This window comes from Oncorhynchus tshawytscha, linkage group LG13, assembly GCF_018296145.1.
Source record: "Oncorhynchus tshawytscha isolate Ot180627B linkage group LG13, Otsh_v2.0, whole genome shotgun sequence".
Classification (NCBI taxonomy): domain Eukaryota; kingdom Metazoa; phylum Chordata; class Actinopteri; order Salmoniformes; family Salmonidae; genus Oncorhynchus; species Oncorhynchus tshawytscha.
Window position 1 is genome coordinate 43302552 of NC_056441.1, and position 19607 is coordinate 43322158.

General features: G+C 46.6%; 1 protein-coding gene across 1 annotated transcript in view; it reads left to right on the forward strand.

The window, feature by feature from the left end:
• The window catches only part of LOC112266640 (histone-lysine N-methyltransferase ASH1L-like), a 45912-nt gene that overhangs the window by 14150 nt on the left and 12155 nt on the right, over nt 1-19607 (forward strand). The window contains 13 exon segments of the mRNA XM_042295752.1: nt 724-1351; nt 1553-1726; nt 1860-1954; nt 2046-2119; nt 2317-2362; nt 2595-2703; nt 2941-3147; nt 8611-8757; nt 11006-11114; nt 14298-14447; nt 15139-15209; nt 15308-15471; nt 16501-16653. Coding sequence (XP_042151686.1) covers nt 724-1351; nt 1553-1726; nt 1860-1954; nt 2046-2119; nt 2317-2362; nt 2595-2703; nt 2941-3147; nt 8611-8757; nt 11006-11114; nt 14298-14447; nt 15139-15209; nt 15308-15471; nt 16501-16653 — 2127 coding nt within the window.

Here is a 19607-nt window from a genome sequence, read left to right on the forward strand (position 1 = left end):
TTTGGGTAATGATTCAGCTCCATCAAGCTGCCTGGCTGCCATTGACTGAGATAAGTGTGTATGTATTCTATGTGTGAGTAGGCCAGGTTCGCTCGGTGGAAGGCTCCTAGTGAGGTGGCATGGTGTAGTTTGAACCCAGCCAGGGTAATCCAGGATTAGAGCTCAGGACACAGGGTCGTTCTGCGGTCACCACCACCATGGAGGTAGCCTAGTAGGCAGGGAGGCAGAGGGTGGGATAAACCACACACAGGAGTGTGAACCAGAAGAGTCGAGAGGCAGCAGGGGGGATGCTGGAGTGGCTTGGTGTCTTTACTTATAGTAGGACCGTTCACTAATGTGATGGACTTAATGCAACACTTTATGGCTTGAAAGGAAAAGCTGAAAAAGTATGAAGTCATTGTTCATTACGTGACATAGTATTTCAGTTTGCTGAGGTGGGCTTAGCCTATATGTTTATCCATAATGAGCTGCATTTTGGTGAGGGAATTGGCAGTGGATATCAATGGCAAATGTAGTAATTTCCTTTCAATTTAAGGTTAAGCCTTGATAATTATTAGATAGCATTACAATACCGACAGAGGAAATATGTTGGCCTAACGGTGGAACTAAGCTAGGGCTTGGAATGGATAATAAATATACGTTCATAAGTGTCACGCTGCAGCTTATTCCTATGTTCATCATCTAATTCCCTTTTCTTCTCTCTATTTGTCTGTTTCTTTGCAGGCTGTACATCTAGTGTCCCGACCCGAGCCGACCACTCTACCCCTGAGGACCACCTCAGGCAGCACCACCACCACCCTCCTCTGTTCCACTCTTCCTCCTCCGCCTGCCTCTCTCACTGTGGCCACAACTCGCCGTCCCAGGACTGCTGCCTGGACGATGAGGCCTCACCGCCACACCACTCCCACCGGGCCCAGCCCTCTAAACACAGCCTGCACCACGTCAACAAGATCCTCCGTGCAAAGAAGCTTCAGAGACAGGCGAGGACAGGTAACAACATGGTCAAGAAGAGAGGCCCCGGGCGCCCCAGGAAGCATCCCTTGCCTTCCCCGCCCCCGTCGCCGCCCCCTCTGGCCGAAGTGACCCAGACCAGGCACCGGGAACGTGGAGGAGGAGCGTGGAAGGGGGACACTGTGACGGACGCGATCGAGTCGGTGGTCCAGGGCCAGTTCAGGAAAGGCCAGAAGAGGAAGCACTGGGAGAGAGAAAGGGAGGAGGAGGAGGAGGAAGGGGGGGAGGTGGAGGAACGAGCTCTGGACAGGGAGGAGAACCTGGGTGGCTTGGGGATCAGGGCCAGTGCTGAGGGAGGAAGTGGTTGGCTCACCCAAGAGGAGCTGCACCGCTTTCGCAGGTAAAACCACCACCACTACAGGCCAACACGTGATTGTAGCCTCAACGATGAGAGTGGAGAACCGTGATTATGTTGCAGTTTACTTCCATAGGCAGCGCTAATCTTAGATTTTAGCAGCTGTGTGTGTATATATATATATATATATAGCGAGAGACTATCAAGCCAGTCATCACTATAAACTGACTCTTTGTTCTATTTCAGTGCTCTGGAGGGGAAACCAGATGGCCCCTCCTCCCCGGAATGTCCGGGCATCGTCTCCATGGAACAAGCTCCACCCATGCCTATAACCAGCCAACGGGAAAAGAGAGCAGCCAGGCCTCCAAAGAAGAAGTTCCAAAAGGCGGGGCTCTACTCTGATGTGTACAAGACGGCAGAGTGAGTCCCATAAGAGAGAAACACAGACATGTCAAATCTGGATATACCCGTTTGCTTACCAAAGGTCAAAACAGGAATATTTAAGGGCATATATGGACATCTCACTCTCGTTTTGTTCCTGTTTTTCTTTCAGTCCTCGTAGTCAGCTCCTGCAGATGAAGAAAGAGAAACTGGAGTACACACCTGGGGAACACGAGTATGGGCTTTTTCCTGCCCCTATCCATGTCGGTGAGTGTTCTTGCCTGAAAGCACACACACATACACACACACACACACTTTGTCATGACTTGTTACTTCATTTCTCTCTCCCCCCTTTCAGGAAAGTACCTAAGACAGAAGCGCATTGATTTCCAGTTGCCTTACGACATCTTGTGGCTGTGGAAACATGACCAGGTGATCACTGCTAAGTGTTTTCCCCCTATAGTCGACAAGCTATAATAGCTTTAATAGGGATTTGTCCAATCTATATAAGGATTTGTCTCTTTTATGATGTAAGGCCTGCGATAGACTAGCGATCTGGACTATGAGCAGTTCTAGCTACTAGGCTACTTACTTATGATGTAATAACCTACATTTCTTGGTGGTTTTAGCTCTACGAGAAGCCCGATGTCCCCCTTTATAAAAAGATCAGATCAAGTGAGTACACAGTCTTAAGATCCAGTCGCTTAAATTATAATGTAACCAAACGCTATTTAATGCTGTGTCCCAAATGGCACCCTGTTCCCTATATAATGCACGACTTTAGACCAGAGCCCTATTGGCCCCTGGTCAAAAGTTGTACACTATATAGGGAACAGGGTGCCATTTGGGACGCTGCCATGGTCTGGTCAAGCTATTGTGTATATGTCCTTGCCTTGTGTAACTGTAGACGTCTATGTGGATGTGAAGCCTGTCTCGGGTTATGAAGCCACCACCTGTAACTGCAGGCCTTCCGGGGAAGCCATCGACAGAGGCTGCCTTGACGAATGCCTCAACAGGTATAAACTCTGGTGTTGGAGACTAAAATAGACCGACACACTGGTATATAATCCCAGGCGTGCTATGTTTATCTACAAGGAAAACGCTTTCGACCCTGCTTGGGTCTTCAATTCTACATAAATGTTCAGAAATCTGCTTTGGAATAGCATCTCAAGATGTGAATTTAATAACATGAATAAATCATCTTGGTGTCTCCCACTTGGCTGCAATATAAGTATTTTCTCCCACTCCCTCAGGATGAGCTTTGCCGAGTGCTCACCCGGCACTTGTCCGTGCGGGGAGCAATGTGACAACCAGCACATCCAGAGGCATGAGTGGGTGCAGTGCCTGGAGCGCTTCCGTGCCGAGGGCAAGGGCTGGGGCATCCGCACCAAGGAGCCCCTCCGCTCAGGCCAGTTCATCATCGAGTACCTGGGAGAGGTCGTCAGCGAGCACGAGTTCAGGTGAGATAGATTTGAATGCATGTATTGATGTGTGGGTTATTCATACAACATTACATAAACTCATCAAAAAAAGAAACGTCCTCTCACTGTCAACTGCGTTTATTTTCAGCAAACTTAACATGTGTAAATATTTGTATGAACATAACAAGATTCACCAACTGAAGCATAAACTGAACAAGTTCCACAGACATGTGACCAACAGAAATGGAATAATGTGTCCCTGAACAAAGGGGGGTCAAAATAAAAAAAGTAACAGTCAGTATCTGGTGTGGCCACCAGCTGCATTAAGTGCTACAGTGCATCTCCTCATGGACTGCACCAGATTTGCCTGTTCTTGCTGTGAGATGTTACCCCACTCTTCCACCAAGACACCTGCAAGTTCCCAGGGTCATCTCAGGATGAGCCTGCAGGAAGGGTACCACATGAGGAAGGAGGATGTCTTCCCTGTAACGCAGAGCATTGACATTGCCTGCAATGACAACAAGCTCAGTCCGATAATGCTGTGACACACCGCCCCAGACCATGACGGATCCTCCACCTCCAAATCAATCCCACTCCAGAGTACAGGCCTCGGTGTAATGCTCATTCCTTCGACGATAAACGCAAATCCGACCCTCACCCCAGGTGAGACAAAAACGCAACGTGTCAGTGAAGAGCACTTTTTGCCAATCCTGTCTAGTCCAGCAACGGTGGGTTTCTGCCCATAGGCGATGTTGTAGCCGGTGATGTCTGGTGAGGACCAGCCTTACAACAGGCATACAAGCCCTCAGTCCAGCCTCTCTCAGGCTATTGCGGACAGTCTGAGCACTGATGGAGGGATGTGCGTTCCTGGTGTAACTTGGGCAGTTGTTGTTGCCATCCTGTACCTGTCCCGCAGGTGTGATGTTCGGATGTACCGATCCTGTGCAGGTGTTGTTACACATGGTCTGCCATTGCGAGGACGATCAGCTGTCCGTCCTGTCTCCCTGCAGCGCTGTCTTAGGCGTCTCACAGTACGGACATTGCGATTTATTGCCCTGACCACATCTGCAGTCCTTATGCCTCCTTGCAGCATGTCTAAGGCACGTTCATGCAGATGAGCAGGGACCCTGGGCATCTTTCTTTTGGTGTTTTTCAGAACCAGTAGAAAGGCTTCTTTGGTGTCCTAAGTTTTCATAACTGTGACCTTAATTGCCTACCATCTGCTGTTAGTGTCTTATCGACCGTTCCACAGGTGCATGTTCATTAATTGATTATGTTTCATTGAACAAGCATGGGAAACAGTGTTTCAACCCTTTCCAATGAAGATCTGTGAAGTTATTTGGATTTTTACTAATTATCTTTGAAAGACAGGGTCCTGAAAAGGGGTTGTTTCTTTTTTGCAGAGTTTAATGCACCGAGGGGCAAAACATAAGTCACATTTTCACTAAGGGCTCTATTTTAACAAACCTAACGCAATGGTAAATCTTAGCGCTGGCGATGGCGCTATAGGTTAGGGGATGTGTCAGAAATGTTTTTGTTATTTTCACAACCGGAATTATGGGCTCAGTAGCTGGCGGTGGCCTGAAAGGGCTGGGTTTTGATGACTAAACAAGTTGTAGTTGTGTCGAGGCTTGACCCCCTCACTGGCTAATCAGAACGTGCTCCATGGCAAAAAATGTGGTTGCTTCAAATTGTGCATTATGGGATTCTTTATATATTTTTTAAACAATGAGAGAGAAAAAATCATAAAGTTACATGTGAATTCACAATGCAGATATGGTCCTGCGTATAACCTCTAGGGGCAATGCAGTTCACTCAACCGCTGTCATGACTACCAGACGGCGCTCACCTTACTGCTGTCTCTGTGTTGCACCTCTCCATGTTCTCATTGGTCAGTACATGGGTCTTCATGTCCCACTTCTCATCAATGTGATGGCTCTTTGCAGTGGATGTATGACAGCGTGTCCATAGACATTAACAATCTGTTGTTAACCTGGGCAGGCACAATTACTGTATAACCGCGTAACCCACGGTTATGGATGAAGACCATCATGAAAATAAAATAATTGTCATAACCCTTTAAATATTTTTTGGAACAAACAGCTGACTGAAGATGGGACTGCTGTGCATTTGTGCAGTTGAGTCCATTTCTCCTGTAAAATGGACTCTTTAACAACGTGATGAAACTTTGTTGCTCCTTGCTGAAACAAGCAAATAAGTATTCGGTTGCTTAGGCAACACCCCCCACAATGCAACAGCAGCGCACATAGGAATACAATGAATAGAACGTGCTTGGAACCTCTAATCATAGCAATTTGACTGGTAAACTCATGGGTACACTCGCAATGGCTGCCTGGTATTGTGGTGCAATAATTTCCATGGTAATGTAGAATGGTAATTCAAATCATGTTAACTGATGTGGCTCATGCAATGGAATGTATTTTTTGTTGAATTAACAAATCATAGCACATATTTTATTTCTTGCTTTGCTCCTATGGGTACACTTGCAATGGCCGCCAATCCACCCATTATGCCATCCCTGTCTTGAAATGGGGCGTTTGTTCTATTCATTCTATTTCTATACCAGCGCATCCAGTCAGGAGCAGAGGAGGGGAGAAAATGTGCGGTAACTCCCCCGTTAGTTTTGCTGTTGCCATTTAAATGGTTATTATGGTGACTGCAGTCATTTGGCTGGCCAATTACCGCCATCCAAAATTCCATGACTGTCTCAGCCCTATTGTTAAGGTCGCATATGGGCTGTTTGAGAGCACGCGCTTTGTACTTGCAGAGCAGTCATTGCACAATTTCTCCATCCGCTGCATATCAACTGCAATCATTTCTATAATCAGCACTGTGTCATTTTCTCACGCCGTCCATTATTGCACTTCTTTTGTGTGAAGAGCCTGTCAGATGTCTGTTTTCAGGGACCTGCGCTGCTGCCAGCAACGGTTTGAGTCTCACGGTGCCTCTGTTTCAGATGGCTAAGCATTGCAACTGTACTGCCATTAGCTCAATTCCCTGTCTCCCTCTCTGCCATTTTTCCAACCGTTAACAATGATGATGTGCGGAGTGCTTTACATCCATGGCAAATTTTTAAAAAGACTATAACTCTAATCAAATTGTTACATATACGCTGGGAGTCAAACAAGTGCAGGTGGTGAGTTTAATAATAAACGGAACATCGAACAATATAACAAGCACAAGTAACGTATAGACATGAAACACATAAACAATACTGACTGGGGAAAGAACCTAAGGGAGTGCCAGATATAGGGACGGTAATGAGTGATGCACTGATGTGACATTTTTAGCCGATATCGATATCTGCTATTTTCCTTGACAACAAAAAAACGATACCGATATTTATCATTTTAGCGGCCTTTTAAGCATTCTAGTACAGTTAAATAGTTAACACACACATGGACGCAGCGGCCTAAGGCACGACATCTCAATGCAAGAGGCGTCACTACAGTCCCTGTTTCGAATCCAGGCTGTATCACATCCGGCAGTGATTGGGAGTCCCATAGGGCGGCGCACAAGTGGCCCAGCGTCGTCCGGGTTTGGCCGGGGTAGGCCATCATTGTAAATAAGAATTTGTTCTTAACTTGCCTAGTTAAATAAAGGTTACACACACCACACTGATCAAAAATGATTTTGTTGGCGTTTACGTATGTCCCCATTACCAGTAAAACATAATCAAAACCTATTTCTCTCATTTACTTGCTGTGCTGTTTTGTTGTTCAGTCGCTTCATTCGCTCTAGGATTTCTATGAACACCGTTTGGGTCTTTGCATGTCAAAAAAGAAAACAATGACCAGTAGATAACACTATTTGACTAGCCACAATAAGGATTAGCCACAATAGTGGACTTTGCGGTTAGCCTTCAAAATTAAAAGTATGTCATTGACTGTGAGGCAAATCAATACAAATAGTAGAATTATGCCATAATTTAACAGATCATGCTGAACGAGGTTGGAATGTTGTTGTATAAAATCAACAAAAGACAATAATTTGTTAATTTGACAAAAATCTGTTGAAATCACACTGGATGGATTATACTTTTGAATTGCATTGGGGACATACTTATTTAACTGTACAGCCCTACCTATGGATTGTGGATCAATGACATGGGGTATCAGTCTACTTAGTGACACCCAGAGAACAGCGTCGTAGCTCTTATTGCTGGACTCTGAAACAACTGTGAATTGAGCCACATTTATTGTCAACCTATGTATATTGAACACTATTCCTGAGGAAAAACTATACTGATAAATATATTGGGTAATTGAGTAGACTAATTGAGTAGACCGATACCCCATTTCATTGATCCCCAATCCTTAGGTAAAGCTGTACAGTGCCATATGAATGTCAATACACACAATAGGCTTTACTGGGGAGGTGATTTCACACAGTCACAATGTTAATATTTACGTAAACTCTTCAGAGTTGTGTTCTGTACATGTCACTGAGTAGACTGATACCCCATCTCATTGCTTCACATTCCAACCTGGTTTAACATTATCTAGTCTAAATATGGCATGATTTCACCAATTGTAAACTTCTGCATCACGTTCAAAAATGTGATGCAGAAATGAAAAAACAATGGACATTTTTTTTGAAGGCAAACTGCAAAGTCCACTATTGTGCCTAATCCTTATTGTGGCTAGCTTCACAACACATAACCCGGTTCGGTGGAGCCTCACTAGCCAGATGAAGCTAGCTGGCTGCTTATAACATTAGCTTTGGGCAACAGGGATAAGTAACTGGATAGCTATTTATTTTCATGAACTGAAGTTCAATTTCAATCGGCAAACAACAAGTGGTTACCTAGCTAATACTTTACCTACAAGAATTCCTAAATCATCATAGGCATTAATAAATTCAGAGCATTGTCAGATTGTCCATTCGTAAATTCAGAGCGTTTCCCCCTCAGATCGCTCAGAGAGCACACTGGACACTCTGGCCGAGGAGTAGGCTTGATCCGAGCGTTCTGACCTCACAATGCCAGTCAAGAACCCAAGCTAACTGGCTAAAGTTGACTATCTTGCTAGCTACTTCCAGACACAAATGAGACCATTTTTCTCACCCTAGCAGAGCTTGTTAGGCAGTTTTTATGTTATCCAGAGCGTTGGTGACTGCAACTGTGCTGCTGGCAACAATTTAATGACGCTTTTTTTGCAGAGGTTTACTGACACCGGCCATATTCATCGGGTGTTGAGCGTTTGTAAATTCATCAGCTATTCTGCGCTCTGGCACACTCAGACGAGAGTTCTCTGAAATCGGAGTAGATAGCCAGAGCGAATTTACGAACGCACCCTTATAAGTGGAAGTTAGCAAGGATTCGCCACCAAATCTATTATTCTTTCATGTTAAATCATTATTATTTTTGTGGGCCTTTTGAATGGTTCTGTGGTGTTCATCTGTATTCCTAAACTCTGCTTTGTATTCTCATATCCATATATTCTAATGTCCCTCTCTCTCCCCCCTCTGTGTGTCCTGTAGAAGTCGCATGATGGAGCAGTACTTCTCCCACAGTGGCCAATACTGTCTGAACCTGGACAGCGGCATGGTGATCGACAGCTACCGGATGGGCAACGAGGCCCGCTTCATCAACCACAGCTGTGAACCCAACTGTGAGATGCAGAAGTGGTGAGTTAGTACTACTACTACAACAACATGCCATTTCACAGACGCTTTTATCCAGACCGTCTGAGTGGGAGTAGAACCTGCAATCTACTACAACAACATGCCATTTCACAGACGCTTTTATCCAGACCGTCTGAGTGGGAATATAACCTGCGATCTACTACAACAACATGCCATTTCACAGACGCTTTTATCCAGACCGTCTGAGTGGGAATAGAACCTGCGATCTTTGGCATTGAAAGCACCATGCTCTACCAACTTAGCCACACAGTTCAACTCTAGTAGTGTTTGGGGTTCACCTAGGAATGGTTTCCTGGACACAGACCAAGCCAACTGACATGCTTGCGCACTTGCTACTTACTGAAAAGCATGTTCAATGGATATTCTCCATTGAAAGTCATTAGGCTAATGTCCAGAACACCACCTCTAGTACAGAAGAGTCTGTTAATAACACACAATGGTACGATTTACTAAGTATCTATAAAGCTTGTTATTTTTTACAAGGAATAATACATGAAAGGTAGAACACAAGTTCAAGGTTACGATATTGAAAGTAATTAAAACAGGAGGACCTCCACTTAAACGGTGTGTTTAACACATTAAGAGGAATTTCAGTAACTCTTGGTGGACAGTTGAAGTTAATAAAATAGCTTCTCTATTGTTTAAAGTTTTATTAACCCCAAAAGGGCCTGAACACAGACCGTAAAAACGGTTAAGGACCTTTGAGAAAATACCTGTTTTCCTTCTTGAAGGTCTAGTGAGTTAACTAGGACACACCGATCTAACAACTGTCTCTCTGTAGTGCTGTGGGGTGTTGTGGAGTGGGCCTCGAATTAGACATTCTACAGGGATAGAGCATTTCCAGCATGAAGCCAGTCCTCCATCTTGTCACAGAATAGCGATTATACGACGTTGTAGCTGGGGCCTTGGACACAGCTGTATTAGTGCCCCTAGACAATGTGCTGAAAATGCTTTTTGTCCTCCCAGAAAGAGTACATTAGACAGCAAAGTGCAGCCTACACGGTTGTGCTGTGCAGGGAGATTTAAAGAAGTCTGCTCCCGAAATGGCATCCTATTCCCTGTATAGTGCACTTTTTACCAGAACCCTATGCTCTGACTGTGCCCTATGCTCTGGCTGTGCCCTATGCTCTGACTGTGCCCTATGCTCTGGCTGTGCCCTATGCTCTGACTGTGCCCTATGCTCTGGCTGTGCCCTATGCTCTGGCTGTACCCTATTCTCTGGCTGTGCCCTATGCTCTGACTGTGCCCTATGCTCTGGCTGTGCCCTATGCTCTGACTGTGCCCTATGCTCTGGCTGTGCCCTATGCTCTGGCTGTGCCCTATGCTGGCTGTGCCCTATGCTCTGACTGTGCCCTACTGTGCCCTATGCTCTGACTGTGCCCTATGCTCTGGCTGTGCCCTATGCTCTGGCTGTGCCCTATGCTCTGACTGTGCCCTATGCTCTGACTGTGCCCTATGCTCTGGCTGTGCCCTATGCTCTGGCTGTGCCCTATGCTCTGACTGTGCCCTATGCTCTGGCTGTGCCCTATGCTCTGACTGTGCCCTATACTCTGGCTGTGCCCTATTCTCTGGCTGTGCCCTATGCTCTGACTGTGCCCTATGCTCTGGATGTGCCCTATGCTCTGGATGTGCCCTATGCTCTGACTGTTCCCTATGCTCTGGCTGTTCCCTATGCTCAAGTTCAAATCAAAGTATATTTGTCACATGCGCCGAATAGAACTTACAGTGAAATGCTTACTTACAGGCTCTAACCAATAGTTCAAAAAAGGTATTAGGTGAACAATAGGTAGGTAAAGAAGTAAAAAGACAGTGAAATATAACAGTAGCGAGGCTATAAAAGTAGCGAGGCTACATACAGACCCCGGTTAATCAGGCTCATTGCGGTAGTATGTACATGTAGATATGGTTAAAGTGACTATGCATATATGATGAACAGAGAGTAGCAGTAGCGTAAATAAGAGGGGTTGGGAGGTGGTGGGACACAATGCAGATAGCCCGGTCAGTCAATGTGCGGGAGCACTGGTTGGTCGGCCCAATTGAAGTAGCATGTACATGAATGTATAGTTAAAGTGACTATGCATATATGCTAAAAGGAGAGTAGCAGCAGCGTAAAAAGAGGGATGGGGGGGCACACAATGCAAATAGTCCGGGTAGCCATTTCATAGCCTGCCTGGGCAAATCGGAGTTCCCCTCCCTCACTCTTCTTCCCTCGTGTCTGTTGCTCCTTCAGGTCGGTGAATGGAGTGTACAGGATCGGCCTCTTTGCCCTCAAGGACATGAGTAGTGGCACGGAGCTCACCTACGACTACAACTTCCACTCCTTCAACACCGAAGAGCAGGTGGGTGTGGCGGCACATCAACCATTTTCCCTGATCCACTCCCAGTTACAGCCCCAATTTAGCCTTGTTCCAGATCTGTTTGTGCCGCGGCAAAAAAATTATCTGGGTTGTTTTAGCATCCAAGAGCCCACTCTCCACTGGGTTTGGGTTTCAATCTCAATTTTCCCACACCGTTCCCTTTTCCTGTTTTTGGCACACACTTCACATTCCTTTACCTGTGTCACCTCTTACCTTGAACTTCTCTCCCCTTACATTCTCTCTCCTACTGCTGCTTACTTCTCTCTACTCCCCTCTCTCTACTCCCCTATCTCTACTCCCTTCTCTCTACTCCCCTCTCTCTTACTCCCCTCTCTCTACTCCCCTCTCTCTACTCCCCTCTCTCTACTCCCCTCTCTCTACTCCCCTCTCGCTCTCCCTCCTCTCTCTCTACTCCCCTCTCTCTACTACCCTCTCGCTCTCTACTCCCCTCCCTCTCTCTCTCTACTCCCCTCTCGCTCTCTCTCTCTCTACTCCTCTCTCTCTACTCCCCCTCTCTCTCTACTCCCCTCTCTCTCTCTCTCTCTCTCTCTCTACTCCCCTCTCTCTCCCCCCCTCTCTCTAATCCCCTCTCTCTCTACTCCCCCTCTCTCTCTACTCCCCTCTCGCTCTCTCTCTCTCTCTCTCTCTCTCCCCCTCTCTCTACTCCCCCTCTCTCTCTACTCCCTCTCTCTCTCTCTCTCTCTCTCTACTCCCCTCTCTCTCTACTCCCCCTCTCTCTAATCCCCTCTCTCTCTACTCCCCCTCTCTCTCTACTCCCCTCTCTCTCTACTCCACTCTCTCTCTACTCCCGTCTCTCTCTCTACTCCCCTCTCTCTCCCTACTCCCCTCTCGCTCTCAACTCCCCTTTCTCTCTACTCCCCTCTCTCTCTCTCCCCCCGCTCTCTACTCCCATCTCTCCCCCTCTTCCCCCGCTCTCTACTCCCATTTCTCCCTCTCTCTCTCTACTCCCCTCTCTCTCTCTACTCCCATCTCTTTCTCTCTACTCCCTTCTCTCTCACTCTCCTCCCCTCTCTCTACTCCCCTCTCTCTTGCTCTCTCTACTCCCCTCTCCCTCTCTCTACTCCCCTCTCTCTCTCTACTCCCTCTCTCTCTCTACTCCCCTCGCTCTCTCTACCTCTCTCTCTCTCTCTCTCTCTCTCTCCTCTCTCTCTCTCTCTCCCCTCTCTCTCTACTCCCTCTCTCTCTACTCCCCTCTCTCTGTCTACTCCCCTCTCTCTCTCTACTCCCCTCTCTCTCTCTCTCTCTTTACTCCCTTCCCTCTCGCTCTCTCTACTCCTCTCTCTCTCTACTCCCCTCTCTCCTCCCCTCTCTCTCTCTCTACTCCTCTCTACTCCCCTCTCTCCTCCTCTCTCTTCTTTACTCCCCTCGCTCTCTCCCCTTTTTTCTTTACTCCCTCGCTCTCTCTACTCCTCTCGCTCTCTCCCTCTCTCTCTCTCTCTCTCGCTCTCTCTACTCCCCTCTCTCTCTCTCTACTCCCCTCTCTCTCTCTACTCCCTCTCTCTCTACTCCCCTCTCTCTCTCTCTACTCCCCTCTCTTTCTCTACTCCCTCTCTCTCTCTACTCCCCTCTCTTTCTCTACTCCCCTCTCTTTCTCTACTCTCCTCTCTCTCGCTCTCTCTCTGTACTCCCCTCTCTCTCTCTGTACTTCCCTCTCTCTCTCTCTACTCCCCTCTCTTTCTCTACTCCCCTCTCTACTCCCCTCGCTCTCTCTCTCTCTTTACTCCGCTCTCTCTCTACTCCCCTCTCTCTCTCTACTCCCCTCTCTTTCTCTACTCCCCTCTCTCTCGCTCTCTCTCTGTATTCCCCTCTCTCTCTCCCCTCTCTCTCTCTCTACTCCCCTCTCTTTCTCTACTCCCCTCTCTCTACTCCCCTCGCTCTCTCTCTCTTTACTCCGCTCTCTCTTTCTCTACTCCACTCTCTCTCTACTCCCGTCTCTCTCTCTACTCCCCTCTCTCTCCCTACTCCCCTCTCGCTCTCAACTCCCCTTTCTCTCTACTCCCCTCTCTCTCTCTCCTCCCCGCTCTCTACTCCCATCTCTCCCCCTCTTCCCCGCTCTCTACTCCCATTTCTCCCTCTCTCTCTCTACTCCCCTCTCTCTCTCTACTCCCATCTCTTTCTCTCTACTCCCTTCTCTCTCACTCTCCTTCCCTCTCTCTACTCCCCTCTCTCTTGCTCTCTCTACTCCCCTCTCCCTCTCTCTACTCCCTCTCTCTCTCTACTCCCCTCTCTCTCTCTACTCCCATCTCTCTCTTCTCCCCTCTCTCCCCTCCCCTCCCCTCGCTCTCTCTACCTCTCTCTCTCTCTCTCTACTCCTCTCTCTCTCTACTCCCCTCTCTCTCTACTCCCCTCTCTCTCTACTCCCTCTCTCTGTCTACTCCCTCTCTCTCTCTACTCCCCTCTCTCTCTCTCTCTTTACTCCCTTCCCTCTCGCTCTCTCTACTCCTCTCTCTCTCTACTCCCCTCTCTCCTCCCCTCTCTCTCTCTCTCTTGCTCTCTCTCTCCTCCCCGCTCTCTCTCTACTCCCCTCTCTCCTCCCCTCTCTCTCTCTCTCTCTACTCCCCTCGCTCTCTCTCCTCCTCTTTTTCTTTACTCCCCTCGCTCTCTCTACTCCTCTCGCTCTCTCCCCTCTCTCTCTCTCTCTCTCTCTCTACTCCCCTCTCTCTCTCTCTCCCCTCTCTCTCCTCCCTCTCTCTCTCTACTCCCTCTCTCTCTCTCTCTACTCCCCTCTCTTTCTCTACTCCCCTCTCTCTCTCTACTCCCTCTCTTTCTCTACTCCCTCTCTTTCTCTACTCTCCTCTCTCTCGCTCTCTCTCTGTACTCCCCTCTCTCTCTGTACTTCCCTCTCTCTCTCTCTACTCCCCTCTCTTTCTCTACTCCCCTCTCTACTCCCCTCGCTCTCTCTCTCTCTTTACTCCGCTCTCTCTCTACTCCCCTCTCTCTCTCTACTCCCCTCTTTTCTCTACTCCCTCTCTCTCGCTCTCTCTCTGTATTCCCCTCTCTCTCTACTCCCCTCTCTCTCTCTCTACTCCCCTCTCTTTCTCTACTCCCCTCTCTCTACTCCCCTCGCTCTCTCTCTCTTTACTCCGCTCTCTCTTTCTCTACTCCCCTCTCTCTCGCTCTCTCTCGCTCTCACTCTCTCTACAGCAAGTGTGTAAATGTGGCTCAGAGGGCTGCCGGGGCATCATCGGAGGGAAAAGCCAGCGAATCAACGGGATGCCTGGAAAGACAGGCGGGGCACGGCGGCTGGGTCGACTCAAGGAGAAACGCAAGTCCAAGCACCAGCTGAAAAAACGAGTGCGTGTAAGGGAGAGAGACTAGAGGAAATGTTATATCAGGTGTCTTGCCACTGCAATGGGTCTTTGATATTTACTGTCATCAAACGTTTTACCACAGCTATTTTATGGAGCCTAAAAGCAAAGCCATTGTATTCTGGTCCTAAATCAGTCAATATTTTGCCATGTCTTTAGCTCTGTAACCTACAGAACGGCTAAGTTTATTTTAAGGGGCACTGTGCATGTAGAACAGAGTGAGTCTTTGTTTCAAAGGAGCTTTTTGTGGGGTGGAAGGTTCGATTAAAAAAATGACATGGACTTGAATAGTGAGAGGGCTGGACTGAACAGCAGCATAGGATCAGTACTCCTTTATCTCTAACTCTCCCCCTCTTCTCTTTTCCCAAGGAGGAGGATTCAAGTGACAGCAGCATAGGATCAGTACTTCTTTATCTCTAACTCTCCCCCTTGTCTCCTTTCCCAAGAAGGAGGATTCAAGTGACAGCAGCATAGGATCAGTACTCCTTTATCTCTAACTCTCCCCCTCTTCTCCTTTCCCAAGGAGGAGGATTCAAGTGACAACAGCATAGGATCAGTACTCCTTTATCTCTAACTCTCCCCCTCTTCTCTTTTCCCAAGGAGGAGGATTCAAGTGACAGCAGCATAGGATCAGTACTCCTTTATCTCTAACTCTCCCCCTCTTCTCTTTTCCCAAGGAGGAGGATTCAAGTGACAGCAGCAAGTTTTATCCCCACCTTCTTATGAAACCCATGTCCAACAGAGAGAGGTACACACACAGCACACGTGCCAAACACACCCCACCTGCCCTTCATGCAAACAGAACACACACACTCACCGCTCTCTCTCTCTCTCCCTGTGGCTCAGGAACTTTGTGCTGAAGCACTGTGTGTTCCTACTGAGGAACTGGGAGAAGATGAGGGAGAAGCAGGAGCTGTTGAAGAGGGAGGGCGAGAGGGAGGCCAGTGGCGGCCTGTCCATCTACACACGCTGGGGAGGAGTCATCCGCGACGATGGAAACATCAAGTCAGGTGTGTGTCTGTCTGTGTGTGTGTGTGTGTGTGAGGGGTCAAAGGTGTGTGAGACCCCACATGTGCAGGAAAACAGAACTAGAATGAATAGAATAATCATTCTATATTGAACAGAAATAGGAACGTAACAGGTAAAGTGTTGGTCCCATGTTTCATGAGCTGAAATAAAGATCCTCAAAATTTCTAACATTTTGTGCAGAAATGAGTTTACATCCCGGTTAGTGAGCATATCTCCCTTGCCAAGATAATCCATCCACCTGACAGGTGTGGCATATCAAGAAGCTGATTAAACAGCATGATCATTACACAGGTGCACCTTGTACTGTTGACACACAACCCAATGCCTCAAGTTGAGGGAGCATGTAATTGGCATGCTAACTGCAGGAATGTCCACCAGAGTGGTTGCCAGAGAATTGAATGTTCATTTCTCTACTATAAGCCGAGGCGGCTTATAAAAAAACATTGTTTTTGAGAATTTGGCAGTACGTCCAACCGACCTCACAACCACAGAACACGTGTAACCACGCCAGCCCAGGACCTCCACATCAGGCTTCTTTACCTGTGGGCTCGTCTGAGACCAGCCACCCGGACAGCTGATGAAACTGAGGAGTATTTCTGTCTGTAATAAAGCCCTTTTGTGGGGTAACTCATTCTGATTGGCCCATGCCGAATCATGTGAAATCCAGAGATTAGGGCCGAATGAATGTATTTCAATTGGCTGATTTCCTTACAGTTCATATAACTCAGTAAAATTGTTGAAATTGTTGCGTTTATATTTTTGCTCAGTATATATCTAGATGCAGGAATGTGCCAGGGGTAAGTTTTCCCAAAAGATTTGTAGCACTAAGATAATATTTCATCCTTTCCCTACAACAGACTTATGATGACGTTAGTGCTACAAAGCTTTTCGGAGAAACCCCAGTTAAATCCGGAATATGAATGCTGTGTTTTGTATGTGGCGTCGAGGGGAGTGTTTGGGATGGCTTGTCGACTCAATCGCCCTGTGCGTGTGTCCCTTTGTCTCCGCAGACGTGTTCCTGACACAGTTCTCGGCGCTGCAGACGTCCCGGTCGGTGCGCACGCGGAGGCTGGCAGCGGCCGAGGAGAACACGGAGGTCACCCGCACCGCCCGCCTGGCGCACATCTTCAAGGAGATCTGTGACATGATCACCAGCTACAAGGGTCAGTGACACACACACACACACACACACACACACACACACACACACACACACACACACACACACACCTTTATTTAACTAGGCAGGTCAAATTCTTATTTACACTGACAGGATATAATATTAGCACAATTAATTGGCCTACACTACAAATTGAACAACAGTTTTAACACGTCTGATTTGTACATAATACATTCAGTGACCATTCCATAATAATTTTGATCTGATTACGCTAAATTACGCTAAATAAAATCACCATGTCTCAATTTAAAAAAACAAAAAACATTTTTAGTCTATTTTTCCGTGCGTTGATTGGTGGGGGAAAACAGGTCGTTCGTTCAGATCCATTAGCTTGTATCAATAGTATCAAAAGAAAGGTAGATAAGGAAAATCTAAGTTTCAGGGATGAATGTACAGAGAGATATGTGTTCAATGCCAAGCCAGTGTGTCTTTTTTCATTTTCATTTGCAATGAAAATGTCGCTGTTTGCCAATAGTTAAATCTCAGAAGTCATTATTAATCTAAGCATGAAACTTTCAAGTGGCCTTCCCGCCCCAGACGGTGGCCCGAAGCAGAAACGTTGAAGCGTTAACTGCAAGCTACACACACAGCTTTTTGGGCTGACATTCTGTCACTTAAACGGGTTAAATCTGCAGTTACAAGGAAGAGGGAAAACCGCTGTGGACATGGTGGAAAAACTTGAGCCCTTTACTATGAAGCTTGAGTTGTTCGATTTGGGCTACTGCACTTCAGCACACTGGAGAAACGACAGGCATGGGACCAGGCCGCAGCATTGTCACACAGGTGAAGGAAGATTTCATCAAGCAGCCGAGGGACAACTTCTCAACCAGATTTGAAGACTACAGCATGCCCAAGGATATCATTGCGTTTGTACGTGATCCTCTCAAAGTCCGCCCAGGTGGAGAATACTCTTCCCTTGATAAGAAAACAATACCCTCGCTGGATGAGGCCGCAATTCAAACGGAGCTGATTGAACTCCAGACATCGAGCCAAATCAGGGATGCGCTCAGTAGTAGTGCTGAGTCCTTGTGTGCGTTGTGGGTGGCATGCTCAGAGGAATACAGCACTATAAAGAAACATACATTTTATGTGCTAACAATGTTTGGATCGATTTACACCTGCGAGTTCTCATTTTCCTCTATGAACGTAATATAGACTCACGACGGGAACCAGCTTTCACGTAAGTCAATCGAGGACTGCCTGCGCATCAAAATCTCACCCGACATCCACAAGATCGTGTCCGAGGGGAGGACTGCCTGCTTCTATTAGGCCATATATTTTTGTGGAAGGTGCTGTTTAGCCTCATAACTGGCTGAGGTAGAGTAAGGTATTTTATATAAGACTTGGATGAAATAGACTCCAATTAAGCTCTCTTGTTGTTTGTTTGTAAAAGTCAAATTAAAATGAAGATTATTGTTGAAGTGAATTACTCGACTGGTGTAGTTTTTCTCCATCTGTTGCTGTGCAACACTTGCATAACAAGTTAGCTACAGTACAAGTCAGAAGTTTGGACACACCTACTCTTCAACGTTTTTTCTTTATTTTTACAATTTTCTACATCGTAGAATAATAGTGATGACATCAAAACTATGAAATAACACATGGAATCATGTAGTAACCAAAAAAGTGTTAAACAAATCTAAATATATATATATTTTTTGATTCTTCAAAGTAGCCACCCTTTTCCTTGATGACAGCTTTGCACACTCTTGGCATTCTCTCAACCAGCTTCACCTGGAATGCTTTTCCAACAGTCTTGAAGGAGTTCCCACTAGGGTTGCACGAATCGGACGACATTAGTCAAAAAAATGCCAACATCGGTATCGGCCCGATGTCTAGTTTAACGCCGATGTGCAAAACCGATGTCAAAGCTGACGTAAATACCTATATAACGTAGGTTACATGACGTAATGACGCCACATAAAATTTTGCGCTACACGTGCAACACAGCATTCCTAACCTAGCCCACAATGTCTGCTGTGTGGATCGAGCAGTCAACAAGTCGATCAGTCATTTGAAAGAGTAAGAACATTTCAGCGAGAATCCATTAACGCCAAGATAATGGAATTGATTGCCCTTGACAATCAACCATTCTCTGTCGTGGGTGATGTTGGCTTTCGTGACTGGTCGAGTACTGGTACACACTACCAAGTGCAATATTTTTCAGATGTTGCCCTACTGGCGTTACACAGTAATAGCGTCACTGCTATTTGCTTCACGACATACATACTACGGAATGCTGTTTGGGTCTTTGCGTGTCAAAAAACGTCAAATAGTGTTATTGTCAAATAGTATTATTTGACGTGTAGTCAAATAACACTATTTGACGCGCTATGTTCTGAAATTGCACGTGCAAGCCAAGCGATACCACTGTCGTAGCACTGTCAATGCTGCAAACACTGGCCACGAACAATGTGTTTACAATACCACGTTGGTAATAAAGCATTATTTGTTCGACCGCAACTTCTGGGGTAGCTAACTACCTTTAGCTTGGTACCTAGCTAGCACCAATACAACCAGCCTGAAAACAATGACCAGTAGAAATTGCAGTCATTTTCAGTCTTAGCAATGATTTAGGAATCCTTGTGAGTAAGTATTAGCTAGGTAACCACTTGTTGTTTGCGGATTGAAATTGAACTTCAGTTCATGAAAATAAATAGCTATCCAGTTACTTAACCCTGTTGCCCAAAGCTAATGTTATAAGCAGCCAGCTAGCTTCATCTGGCTAGTGAGGCTCCACCGAACCGGGTAATGTGTTGTGAAGCTAGCCACAATAAGGATTAGGCACAATAGTGGACTTTGCGGTTTGCCTTCAAAATAAAAGTACATTTTTGAACGTGATGCAGAAGTTTACAATTGGTGGAATCATGCCATATTTAGACTAGATAATGTTAAACCAGGTTGGAATGTGAAGCAATGAAATGGAATCAGTCTACT